Consider the following 13,835-nt stretch of genomic DNA (forward strand, 5'->3'; position numbering starts at 1 on the left):
ATCCATCCTTGTAAAGAAAACACATGCTTTCGTAATCTGCTAAGAAAGTGAAAAAAGACCTATGGCTTACTTGCACATTTTTCTTCCAAAAAATATTTCAAAGTTTTAGGTGCTGGGGAGGCAAAAAGCCCAAATACCAGGGGTTCAGTCTTGAAACTTTGGGTTTAACCTGCACTTAAAGGCACAAAGTAGACTACTTTTCTTGTTTTTGCCTTAATTTTCTTTGTCTAAGTGCCAGTGATTTTTAGTGCTATGTCCAAATCCAATGAGATCCCCTTCTAGGGTTACAAATTTTCATTGCTCCCTGCTTACTGACCTGGCGATCATAATTGATTTGAGTTTCTTGCTCAATATCAGAGTCCAATTCGGGCACGTCAGATAAATCTGAATCAGATTCTTCACTGTAGGAATCAGTTCCACCTTCTGCAGAGGTACAACCCATAAGAAACAAGCAAAAATTCTGAGACTCTGAGCAGTTGAAATTACCTAAAATGTTTTTCCTTTTATCCTAGCAAAGTGAATAGAAACTATACCATAGTTTTCATTTAATATAAATTGTTAAAACATCTTTCTTTCATCTTTTGGTTTAATTCAGCCCACCCTTCGCTCCTTTCAGGAACATTAACAGATTAGGCCAACTTCCTTCCCCACACCACTCACCAGGCAGACTAAACTCATTTACACTTTTTCTGAGACAGGGTCTGTCTCCCAGGCTGGAGTGCAGTGGCACAGTCTCAGCTCACTACAACCTCCTCCCTCCGGGGCTCAAGCTGTCCTCCCACCTCAGTCTCCTGGCAGCTGGGACTACAGAGGTGCATACCACCATGCCCAGTTAATTTTTAAATGTTATTTGTAGGGACAAGGTTTCACCATGTTTCCCAGGTTGGTCATTTACACATTTCTATTACATAGTAGATACCTGGGTTTTAAGCTTTGTTTTGTAAAATGGGCAGGTTTTTAAAAGGGAAAGGCTGGAGCAAAAATAAATCCAACCGTTTACTTCAATACAGATCCTCTTTAGCCGTTTAACCATGCCCACCAAGTGTTGGTAATTGTCATGGCCCAAACCACCACAGAACTCTTGTCGACATTTATCCAAATAATTTTTTCATTTTACCACCTGTTCATCCCTGCTGACATAAGAGTGGATATAAATGAAAAGACTACATACATGTCCACTGAATTGGAACACATAGGCCCCAACCATGAACCATTCCTTAAGCCCCATTTTGAAGGCCACTTCCATTTCAAAGGTTACCCTGTCCCCCTGCAGCCTGACTGAGCAGACTCACCACCTGTTACAATTATCCTAAGGAAGCCGAAATGTATCCTCTCCTGTTATCCCCAAAGGTTAATTCTTCACATAAACCTTAGACCTTCAACTTGCATTTGGGAAATCCGCTGATGGTTTTATAGAGGTTTCCTTATGCGTGATGATTCTCTTTTCCCTTACTACTTTCAAAGCTCTGCCTTTACCTTTTGATAATTTAAGATGTTTCTTGGGGGTGCATCTTTTTGGATTCATCTTACTTGGTGTCCTTTAGTGCTTCCTAGATTTGGCTTATTTTCTTTCCTAGGTATGGGATTTTTCCTGCTGTTATTTCTTTGAACATGTTTTCTGCCCATTTCTCTCTCTTCTCTTTTTGGCATGTTGGTAACACATAAGTTGTTGGACCACCATATGTCTCTAAGCTATCTTTACTCTTTTTCTCTTTGTTTCTCAGATTGGATGGTTTCCAGTAATCTGTCTTTAAGTTCACTGTTCCTTTCTTCTGCTTAATCTAGTCTGCTGTTGAACCTCTCTATTGAATTTTTCAGTTCGGTTGCAGTACTCTTCGGAGAAAGTTTTTTTGAGATGGAGTCATGTTCTGTCACCCAGGCTGGAGTGCGGTAGTGCAATCTTGGCTCATTGCAACTTTCACCTCCTGGGTTCAAGCAATTCTCATGCCACAGCCTCCCCTGTAGCTGGGATTACAGACGTGTGCCACCACACCCGACTAATTTTTGTATTTTTAGTAGAGATGGGGTGTTTCACCATGTTGGCCAGGCTGGTGTTCAAACTCCTGACCTCAAGTGATCCACCTGCCTCAGCCTCCCAAAGTGCTGGGATTACAGTCATAAGTCACCGCACCAAGCCGACCCTCAGAGAAAGTATTTTTAAAGTACCAAAATTCATTGAGTACTTTTTAAAAAACACCTTCTATCTGTACAGTTCTCAATTTGTTCTAATATTGCTCTCTTGACCTCAGTGAGGGTCTTTATGACTATTATTTTGAATTCCCTGTTGGGAAAATCACATATCTCTACTTAACTGAGGTTGCTTTCTGGAGATGTCTTGTTCATTTATCAGGAATTTCATTTTTTCATTGTCATTGATGCTGTGTGTTGGTTTGAGTGAATTAGATTAAAAAAAAATACATACTACCTCTCCCTATCTTGTCAGACTGGCCTTGTATAGGAGAAGGATCTCACCAGTCTGACTGGCCAACGATTTTTAAGGTGCCTCTCAAATCTGTGTGTTTGTCCAGACTACTGTCTGTTTTGGCGGCCTCTAGAGCTTAAGATGTGCCATGTCCTGTTGGTACCACAAGACTGTAAAGGTGGAACACATCAGACTCTCTTGATATGTAGCTAGAAGGGTTGGAGGGTGGGCTATGTGTTTCAATTCCTTCTGTCTTCACAGTGAAGCTGAGCACAGTCATTTACCGCTCACTATTTCTGCACTAAGCCAGGTAGAGAATCTGTGACAAATGCCTGTACTCACATTTAGGCTGTATCCTCCAATCCTGGGGAGATAACTCCTGAAGTGGGCCCATTGTACCTCTACCTCTTCATTTTCTGTGGTTTAAGTCCACTCAGGAATGCGAAGCCCTGTCAATTTCTAGAGCTAGTTCACTAAGGAGACAGGTGGGAGCTATGGAAGGTGCGGCACTTGGTGTCTGACCAAACTTTTTCCAGGAAGTACGGGTAGGCTTAGATTTATTACTGGGGTGAGCCAGAGCAAAGGCTCATGTGCTGAGCTCTGGCTGCTGGAAGGCTATTACATGCTCGCCCTGTTAGCTCCCTGATGGAAGTCATTAGATGGCAGGTCATCAGGTAGCATTGGAAGTGTGTGCTGTAAGCCCCTTCTGGACAAAAAAATGGGAGTTGCACATTCCCAACTTTTTTCTGCACTCCTCCAAGGGGATGTAGCTCCTGGAAGTGTTTGTAAACCCATTTAAGACCACATCTTTGTTCTGTGATACAGGAAGACTAGAATATTCCTAGTCCCTTCTGCTCCCAGAGCTAAGAGGTTTAGGATGGAGTCCTCTGGGAGGCAGGGGTAAAAGTTGGGCGTTCAACACATGGTATAAACCCCATCTGGGGAGAAATGAGGAGCTGCACTCTTAGAGCACCTTCTCATCACTGCTCCTAAGGGAAGAAGCCGCTGGAAGTACCTACAAGTCCATATAAAACTGCCACTTTTCTCTACGGTCTAGATAGACACTCATATACTTCGTCCCCTCTGCTCCCAGAAGTGGGAGGTTTAGGATGCGGTTCCTCGAGTGGAAGCTATAAAAGTTGGGGAGCTCAATGTGTGGACAAACTCCTTCCAGAGGATATTATTAGACCTGGAGTTATTGCTGGGATGAGTCATGGGAGGAGGCTCAGAGGTAACAGCCTGTTTCTTAGGCTGCCAGCTGGCCTAATGTGTGTCTCCGCCTCTAACTCCCTGTTGCATATTGGTTAGAACCCAGGCCGCCAAGTAGCCTCCAGAAATGTGTCATAAACCCCTTCTAGGTAGAAACTGGGCTGCATTTTTTAAGCCCCTTGTCAGAACTGCTCCAGGCGATGAAGGCCCTGGAAGGTTTGAGCACTTGTGTCAAACGAAGGCTTCTTTCCCATGGTCTAGAGACTCCCAAATGTCTAAAGCTCTCCACTCCCAGACTTGGTAAATTAAGAGCCAATCCGTGGGGAACCTAGGGTTAGGGCACTATGTGTGAGGTCCAAACCCTTCTCTCCACGGGAGAGGTTAGGTGGTGGGGATTCCTGTCCTGATTTCATGAAGCAGTGCTCAGCTTTTCCTACCTACCCGCTGTGGATGTTTTCTCAGTTGCCTGGCGGGTAGGAGTGTCTCAACTTGTATGACTTTCTCTCAGAGGGAACTGACCTGCAAATCAAGTATTTGGAGGGAGAGTCAGGAGCTTCCTATTCTGACATTGCAGATGTCACGTTGCTGACGTCCTGCTCAACTTGGATTTGGTATAGCAACACCCTTCAAAGAAAATTATCCAACTGACCCATATTAATCTTTAAAGTTTTTTCTTTTCTTAAAATTTTAAGATGACAGAAATCAATTTTCCAAAATTGCTTAAACTCCTTACCTATAGGATACATATTAGATCATTCTTTGAAATGCTTATTGAAAAATCAAATGATGTTAAGAAATTACTGCTGGGTTTACCTTGGGGTGCAGTTTCCAGCATGCCGTTGCTGACACCTTCTGGAATAAACCTCCACTGGAAAACTGAGTGATCAGCCCCTCCTGTGCTCAACACCCACTGAAAGTCATGGGACCAGCGGACGTTTGTGACATGTGCAGAATGGCCCACATACTTTCTAAATTTGGCTCCTGAAAGAATATTTTTTGAGAGAATTAGTTACGAAAAAGGAAGAGTTCATTAGTTTAAAACAACCCCCCTCCTGTTCATGTTAAGGAGCAAAATCTTTAAATGTATCTGAAAATGAAGTTCAGTCTTACATATTGTAACAAATAAGCAAATGCTTCAAAAGGTATCTCAATTATTCCAATATGCAGTAAGCTAAAAATAGGTCTTAAAATTTAAGCCCTGGCGGGCGGATCACAAGGTCAGGAGATCGAGACCACAGTGAAACCCCGTCTCTACTAAAAATACAAAAAATTAGCCGGGCGCGGTGGCGGGCGCCTGTAGTCCCAGCTACTCAGGAGGCTGAGGCAGGAGAATGGCGGGAACCTGGGAGGCGGAGCTTGCAGTGAGCCGAGATTGCGCCACTGCACTCCAGCCTGGGCAACAGCGTGAGACTCCGTCTCAAAAAAAAAAAAAAAAAAAAAAAAAAAAAAAAATGTAAGCCCTGTGGCTAAAGACACAGCTGAACCTGTTCCAAATAATGCCTACTGCTTCACGGATTCTGAAAATAAATGATAGAGAACGAACATCTTACACATTCTTATTTAAATACAAGATAAAACAGGCAATGCTTTGCAACAGGGAAACAAAATAATTCTATGGAAATAAAATTACTGTTTAGAGTCATGTAGACATAGAGTTTCGAGAATCATTTTTCCCTCCTTAAATTGATTGCTTTACTCAGTGAACACTAACCCCAGGTAGTGAGTGCAATAGAAAAAGCTACTTGAAGTGATATTTGTGGTTGAACTACAGTAGTAAAGCCTTCAGCATATGCTCAATACACAGCAGCATCGAGGCACTCGAGTAATAAGCAGGGTCCATCTTACATGGAGGCCTGGAACCCCAAAGTCCACAGGAGATTTCAAGAGGTCAAACACCCCAACTTCTCTTCAAAAACATTCTATTTCTTACAGTTTCTCAAATGAAATCCCTTTTATTAGGGTTGGGGGAGGCCATCTGTTCAACTACCACATGTTTAAATTTCACATGTCCACTGGAGAGGCAATGATTTGTAAGAAGGTGAAAATTACTGCTACATGTCATGCTCATACATTTTTTGAGAGCATGCTCTGACCAGGTAAGCCCCATTATATTAGGGGCTCTGAAAAAAATTACGGGAATTCTGCTGCAGAAGGGAAAGGAAGCATTGGGTCTCAAAAGCAAACTTGCCTACTTCAAACAGTTACCTAAATCAGTTTGGTAATAAAGTCAAACTGGCTCCAACTAAGGTGAGTTGGAAATGTTGGCTGATGATTGAGTAATTGGGGAGCAGGGTATACGCTTCCCGTCTCTCTTTAGATCTTAACGTGTTGGCCTCTTCTTTGCTTCCTTGACCTTTATACCTTCCTCACAGATCAATTAGCCTATCTCTTTGTAGAGGTTTAAAAATATGTCCACAAATTCTCTGATGCAAAATGAACAGAATATGGCAAAAGTGAAGGTAACATCTAAGAGGAGGTTATAAAAGGTACTGCAGATTCTTCCTTGCTGTCTCTCTTGGATCTCTATATGCCATGTCATAAGCACACTGGAGCAATCTATGGAGAGGCTCATGTAGCAGGAACTGAGGCCTCCTGCCAAGAGCCACATGAGTGAGCCATCTTGGAAGAAGTGAATCCTCTGGCCTTGGTCTAGCCTTCACATGACTGCAACCTCACGAGAGACCCTGAATTGGAATCACCCAGCTGTGCTTCTTGGGAAACCTTGACTCACAAAAACCATGATATAATAAGTGTTTGTGCATTTACACTTTTAAGTTTGGAGGATAACTGGTTATGCAGCAATAGATAATTAGTATAGCCTTTGTAGTCTGGAACTAGAATCTGCAAAAGCATTAGTGTCATTAATACTTAGGCCTTATCTCTGTGATCTTTTCTTTCTGCCCTCTCTCCCCCTCACTCACTCTGCTCCAGGCACACTGGTCTCTTTGCTATTCCCCAAACATGCTAGGTATTCTCTGCTTCTAGGCCTTTGCCATTTCCTCTGTCTGAAGTGCTCTCTCCCTAGATATCTGAACGGCTGGATCCTTCATTCTCCTTCAGGTTCTAAGTCAAATAAAACTGTAACAGCAAGCCCCTCTTTGACCAACTTATTTAGAACACTACACTGACCAACTCCAGCATTCTCTGCTCCCACTGTTTGCTTTCTTTTTCTTCATAGCATTTCTCACAATCAAATTATGTTTATATTTTCTTGCATATTAACTGTGGACCTTCAGTAGAACAAAAGTTCCACGAGGGCAGGGATTTGTGCTTGTTTTCCTCACTGGCCTATCTCCATCCCCTAGAACAGCATTTAACAAACACTTCTTGAATAAACGAAAAGGCTTTCCTCGGGACACTGAATGACTCCACCAGACCTCCCTTTGTCCTCTGCACCACAGGAGGGCTCAGCCTCAGCTCTCATCTCTTCTCTATCAACCTCCTCCCTTGTGGCTTTTAAGTGCTGTCAATTTGACTGCCAAGTGCTCATCTCCGGTCCCGAAGTCTCCCTGGAGCACTGACAGCTGTGTGCCATGTCCACCTGGATGCCCAATACGGACCCCTAACTTACAACAGGGAAAACAGACCGAGACGTTTCCCTTCCCCTTATGTGTACTCCCAGAGACAAACATCTTTTTTCTCATTTTCCCAGCTCTGTAAATGCTGCTACCACTCACCCCAATGCTCAAGTCTGAAACTTAGAAGTCATCCTTGATTACTTACTTTCCCTCTATTCTCATATCCAATCCATCTGTAAGACCCTCAGCTCTGCCTTGAAACTGTTTCCTAAGCCTGACCACCTCTCTGTATCTCTTCCTAATACCTTTGTCCAAGCCACATCATCTCCTACCTGGACTCTTGCAATAACTTCTCTACTTGAAACCTCCCTTTTCCTAACCATTCCACAAAATATCAAAACAGTCTCAAAAACTTAGATTGGTTATATCACTCCATGTAAAACCGTCCATAGTTTTTCACTGCACTTAGAAGACGACTCTGATTTCTAGTAGTGGCCAGGGGGCCCTTTACGACACAGCCCTGTCACCCTCTCCAGTGTCACGGTACACAATTCTTCTGCTTGTGCACTATGTTCTAGCCACACTGGCCTTCCTGTCCCTGCACTGCATCGAGCTTATCCATGACATATGGAAGGCCAGCACTGGCCCGTCCAAGATCCAAGATCCAAGATTTCCACAACTCAAGTCTTAACATTCAGGACACTCATCATGGGAGGTGGCTGTGCAAGCCACCTCTATGTCTATAAGCCATGTGTCATAAAATGTACAACACAAGTCCATTTGCTATGAGGACACGGATACTTTCATGGGTTGCTGAGGTATAATGCAAAGAAGGAATGGAACGGGTGCACCAGGTGGAACACGGAGAGCCTCTGAGTCTCCCCTTGGAGTAGGGGTGAGTACCAAGGCTATTAGGACATGGCAAATGTCATTGAGCAAGACCTTGGATTTTACATCATTTCAGGGTCTGTGTGGTGATGGTCAAACAGGATATAGTCTAAGTGGTATCAGAGAAAGCTGTCAGTATTGATCCTAATTATTTTAAGATGTGAAAACTGTCAAAATGAGAAAAACAAATTGGTTTGGCTACGTAAACATAATACCAGTAGCAGTCATTTTCATTAACTGCAGAACACTTATATCTAATTACTGTGCAACTGAATGTTAAACACACATAATTGCAAACAAGTCATATTAAGTTGGTTGGGAGTTTTTAAAAATCACAATGGAAAACAATAATGTTTGGTCATTTCCCACAACTGCTCATGGTCATCAGCACCTGTTCATATCTGGCTGTTTACAGGTTCAAAACGTACGGGGAATACTTGTCGCTTGTCACCTAAATTATAGACAGATACATCCCACCAACTGCAATTAGTCCCATCAACAATTCCCTCTCTTTTATTCACTTCCTCACTAGTTTTGGCACAAAAAGGACACAAAAGCCTGAATGTCTCAGAGGCAAATTATAAAATTTATAAGCCATGTGTCATGAAAAGTAAAACACAAGTCCATTTGCTATGACGACATGCATGCGTTTGTGGGTTGCGGAGGTGAGTTTTGCAACTCTCACCCACTGTCATCTGGCTGTCCATCTCTCCTCATTCATGCAGATGCCCTCTGTGTGCCATTATCCAAAGAGTTGTTTTTTATGTAATGGTGACTCATTTTGACAGCACTACTCCCCCTCTCTAACATAGTTTGGATATGTGTCCTTGTTCAAACCTCATGTTGAACTGTAATCCCCAGAATGGGAGGTGGGGCCTGGTATAAGGTAACTGGATTATGGGGGTGAATTTCTCATGAATGGGTTAGCATCATTCTCTTGGTGCTGTCCTCATAACAGTGAACAAATTTTCACGGGATCTGGTTTTTTTTTTTTTTTTTTTTTTTTTTTTTTTTTTTGAGGCGGAGCCTTCACTCTGTCGCCCAGGCTGGAGTGCAGTGGCACCATCTCGGCTCACTGCAAGCTCCGCCTCCCGGGTTCGCGCCATTCTCCTGCCTCAGCCTCCGGAGTAGCTGGGACTACAGGCGCCCGCCACCGCGCCCGGCTAATTTTTTGTATTTTAGTAGAGACGGGGTTTCACCGTGTTAGCCAGGATGGTCTCGATCTCCTGACCTCGTGATCCGCCCGCCTCGGCCTCCCAAAGTGCAGGGATTACAGGCGTGAGCCACCGCGCCCGGCCCGGGATCTGGTTGTTTAAAAGCGTGGGGCACCCTCCTCTAGCTCCCTCTTGCTCCTGCTCTGGCCATATGATGTGCCTTCTCCCCCTCACCTTCTGCTGTGATGGTAAGTTTCCTGAGGCGCCCCCAGATGCCGAGCAAATGCCAGCATCATGCTTCCTGTACAACCTACAGAACCGTGAGCCAATTAAACCTCTCTTCTTTATAAATTACCAAGTCTCAGGTACTTTTTTACAGCAATGTAAGAATAGACTAACACAACACACCCTTTCTGTTCTAATAATAGATTCACATTTCCATTGCTATTTTCCAGACCCAAGCACACCTTACAAGACTTAGGATATATAGGATATCAATTCTCCTTGAGTTATGTTTATTCTCAAGTTCTGACACTGGAGACCAGTAGTGTTGCCACTGACCCCAATGTTGTTTCCTCTCAATTCTGAATTCCCAGATAATTTCTTAGAGGCCTAACTTGCCCCTTGCAAGTATACGACTCAATCTAACAAGCTATGCCCTGTTACTCAAAGGGCTCTTGTGGGGAAAAAGAAGAGTATGAACTGCGCATGTTGAGGTAATTCTGTGCCTTGCGCATTTTAAACGGATGGTCATTTTGTGATGTTTCAGCGATGGTGTCTTGCTATGCATTTTATGTTCCATTTGTACCATAATTGTCACTGCTTCAAAGCTGCCAGTTAGCTGAAAATGACTTTCTGATTGCATTTTTCAATCCCTTTCTGTGCTTAATCTAAAAATTGTTCAAGTGAAAGAGTTTTCAGGCAGTAGCATGTCCCTGTTGATTACTTTTCTAAGATCAGATTTTCAGGCACAGTTGAGGAGTCTCAGAAGAGCCTGAATATGGCTTTGCCTAAACTTGCAAAGGAAGAAGAGGTCATTACACGGTTAATTCATCACCTTCTACAAAGCTTGAGCGTGCCACATAATTGAAGTCAAACAATTTTAACAAAACAAAACAACAACAAAACACGAGGGCAAAAGAGGGTTGTTTTGAATCAAACTTCTCTCAAAAATTTCACCAGTTATGTAAACCTACTTTGTAAAATTACTGCTATGACGAGAGATTCATAAACTATTATCACCACAACAACCGTGGTCAGATTTTAATTATGTCTGAAAGGATTTCCTTTGCTTTTCCATGTATAAGCACAATAGCTCTGAATCATAAAAGAATTTTAGTTACAACATTTTAACGGACTATATATAAACTATGAATATTTACATAAATATCACTTGTTTGAAACATGAAACAAGGCTTACAAATCGCAATATGGTAAGAACTCTATTAGCAAATTCTGACTTAAATTTGCAAAACTGCATATCTTAGGATGTCAAAAGTAGAAGACATTAACAACACAATCTATTTAAAATTATTTAAGAGTAAATATGGGCCGGGCGTGGTGGCTCATGCCTGTAATCCCAGCACTTCGGGAGGCCGAGACGGGCGGATCACCAGGTCAGGAGATTGAGACCATCCTGGCTAACACAGTGAAACCCCGTCTCTACTAAAGAACACAAAAAATTAGCTGGGTGTAGTGGCGAGCACCTATAGTCCCAGCTACGCGGGAAGCTGAGGCAGGAGAATGGCGTGAACCCAGGAGGCGGAGGTTGCAGTGAGCCAAGATCGTGCTACTGCACTCCAGCCTGGGCGACAGAGCAAGACTCCGTCTCAAAAATAAAAAAAATAAAAAAAGAGAGTAAATATGAATATACAAGATAAAATAAAGAGTGTACTGGAATAGACACCAGGAAGATCAGCCTTAATTGTACTATATTCAATTTAGAGTAAATCTTTATGAAATGAAACATCTCTTTTGGCCTTACCTCTCTTGAGACAAGGAAATCTAAACAATTTAACAAGTCCAAAATCATCTCCAGACACCAACACTGAGCTGCTGTAATTCGCATCCACTGAGTTGATGTCAGTAACCTCAGTGTATTTGGGCCAAATTCCACTCACTTCAGGGCCTTTCACACATGTCCAGGAAGCCCAAGGAATTCCTTTAATTTCTTCTTTACTTGTTAAAGACTTCCCCGCTGAAAATAATCAATATTAACATTACATTTAAATAAAAAGCTTATTCTAATTTATTCATTTTTTATAAAGATCTGAAACTTTAAAAAAAGTTTGTAGATAAAGAAAACTACATGTTCTAATCTCTTTATTCCATTTGTGATTTTTTCTTTTTTGCATGGTTTAAAGAAAGCCCATACTCAAAACTCAGACATAAAAAGAAAATGATGAAACATTCAGGTGATGCATCCCTAAATATCCTGACCTGATCGCTACACAAATTCTATGCATGTCACAATATTTTACATGTACCCATAATATATGAATGTATGAAAAAATTTAAAAAGAAAATGATTATCATACTAAATGTAATGTCTCAAGCTACTAACAATGACTTAATTACCTAGATACAGATGGTATTATGCTTTGTATTATTAATGAAAAGACTTATCATGTATTATCATGTTTAGTCACCAATGCTTTGCCAGGTTTTAAAAACTTAGCCAAAGTCCATCCTGAGCTTCTATTTTTCATAATTTAAGGATGCTCAGAAGTGATGTTTTAAAAATTCAGGCTCAGTAGATTAATGAAAAAAATTAGTGAATATTATTTAAATTTGTAAGTACTAGACACTGAAAATCTACAAGATTATGATGAAATAAAATGTAATTCACTGGGGAAAATAATCCCAACCATTGTGCTGGGTATATTCCCAAATGTGGACGGCCCAGTACCCAGTTCCCACCATAGCAGGTCAGGGATGTTCCCCAGAGAGCATGCAGAGGAGGAAACAAACATACATTTGGGTAAGTGTCTAGCTACACACAATTTTAAAACTCAAAATCAAAGCAATTAAGCATATTACCTAATTTCTCTCTCAAAATAAATATTTTCAAAATAAAGAATCAGTGAGAATAAATGCCCTTATATAACACTGGTGCATTATCAAACTGGCACCTTAAAATTCTGGACTGTAACACAGCATTACATAAAAGTTCATTAAAGAGACAACAAAATAAAAACATTTGTAGTTGGAACACAGTCTTTGACCTAGTGTTCTTGCCTTGGAGAATACAGTCCTAGGAAGTAACTCAGGAGAGGAAATTCCACCAGTACAAAGGCATTTGGAATGCCAACAACTGGACCAAGAAAGAAACTAGAAATAAGCTCAAATACCCAATAATAGGAGAGTGATGAAGTAAATTATGATGCCACCCCTGAACAGGATGGTATTTTGTTATTGCAAATGATAAACACGTGTTTAATATTTTTTCACATACAAAAAATATATTAAAAAGTAATATCAAGCAAAGAAAAACAAAGAAATACATACCTCACCAATGGTGCACTGAAGAATTTGATAAGGCAGAGTCTTATCTATAACATTTATTTTGGTATTATACAAACTAAATGTTAGTAAATGAGTATTATGTAAGTCAGATGAATCTCTTATAAAAGTTATGGTAGGGTCACAAAAATAGCATTTAAAAAATCCCAATGGGCACATTTCACCAAATAACCAATAAGAGATTCCAATTATGAAGAACACAGATCCGGACTAAAACAATCAAAGTAAATAAGGACTATGATCCTCAAATCTTTGAAGACTTAAATCTTGAAATGTTGTGTTGGAGTTCTAAGCTGATCTCAGAGTTTCTAATTCTCCCAGGGCCATTCCTTGTAAAGTTCCAATAGACTGTTCTTTTCTATTCTGGCAGAAACCAGTTTTCCTAATGATAATGTAGCCGACTATCCCTGGGTATCTGTGTTACGATGGGAGTATTATTGCCTGACAAGCTGAAACCCATGGATGATACCTCCACTTCATTTTCATTCATTTCCAACCCTGCTGCAGAACTGTGCGTTCAAGGCACTGACAGAAGCATTATGATTATTTTGCATTATCACCATTTATTCAACTTTTTAGGTACATACTAATGAACAATGAAATGGGCAAAGAACAGGAAGAAAGAAGAAATAATAGATAAAGCAAAAGACTTGGTTAATGAACTAAACAGGTCACGAACATCCAAATACTTGAAAGTTGGTTCTACAGTTGTTTCAGATTTTCTCTATTTTAAAAATTTATGAAATACTTAAAGCATACAGAAAATTATACAGACTACTATAGTGTACAAGTGTTGTACCACACAGCTTCAAAACATCTTAACATTACGTCTTTATCACAGTAGAATTTTAAAGAAAATGTTTCTGTAATCCCAGCACTTTGGGAGGCCGAGACGGGTGGATCACAATGTCAGGAGATCGAGACCATCCTGGCTAACACGATGACACCCCGTCTCTACTAAAAAATACAAAAAATTAGCCGGGCATGGTGGCGGGCGCCTGTAGTCCCAGCTACTCGGGAGGCTGAGGCAGGAGAATGGCGTGAACCCGAGAGGCGGAGCTTGCAGTGAGCTGAGATCCGGCCACTGCGCTCCAGCCTGGGTGACAGAGTGAGACTCTGTCT

The 13,835-nt window shown here is 41.4% G+C and overlaps 1 protein-coding gene across 1 annotated transcript in view; it reads right to left on the reverse strand.

Moving 5' to 3' along the window:
* Positions 1-13,835, reverse strand: part of EML6 (EMAP like 6) — a 125,034-nt gene that overhangs the window by 109,590 nt on the left and 1,609 nt on the right. The window contains exons 2-4 of the mRNA XM_077959564.1: positions 11,176-11,388; positions 4,445-4,612; positions 317-423 (exon numbers count right to left, since the gene is read on the reverse strand). Coding sequence (XP_077815690.1) covers positions 317-423; positions 4,445-4,612; positions 11,176-11,388 — 488 coding nt within the window. The remainder of the gene's footprint in view (positions 1-316; positions 424-4,444; positions 4,613-11,175; positions 11,389-13,835) is intronic.

Source organism: Macaca mulatta, chromosome 13 (assembly GCF_049350105.2).
Source record: "Macaca mulatta isolate MMU2019108-1 chromosome 13, T2T-MMU8v2.0, whole genome shotgun sequence".
NCBI lineage: Eukaryota > Metazoa > Chordata > Mammalia > Primates > Cercopithecidae > Macaca > Macaca mulatta.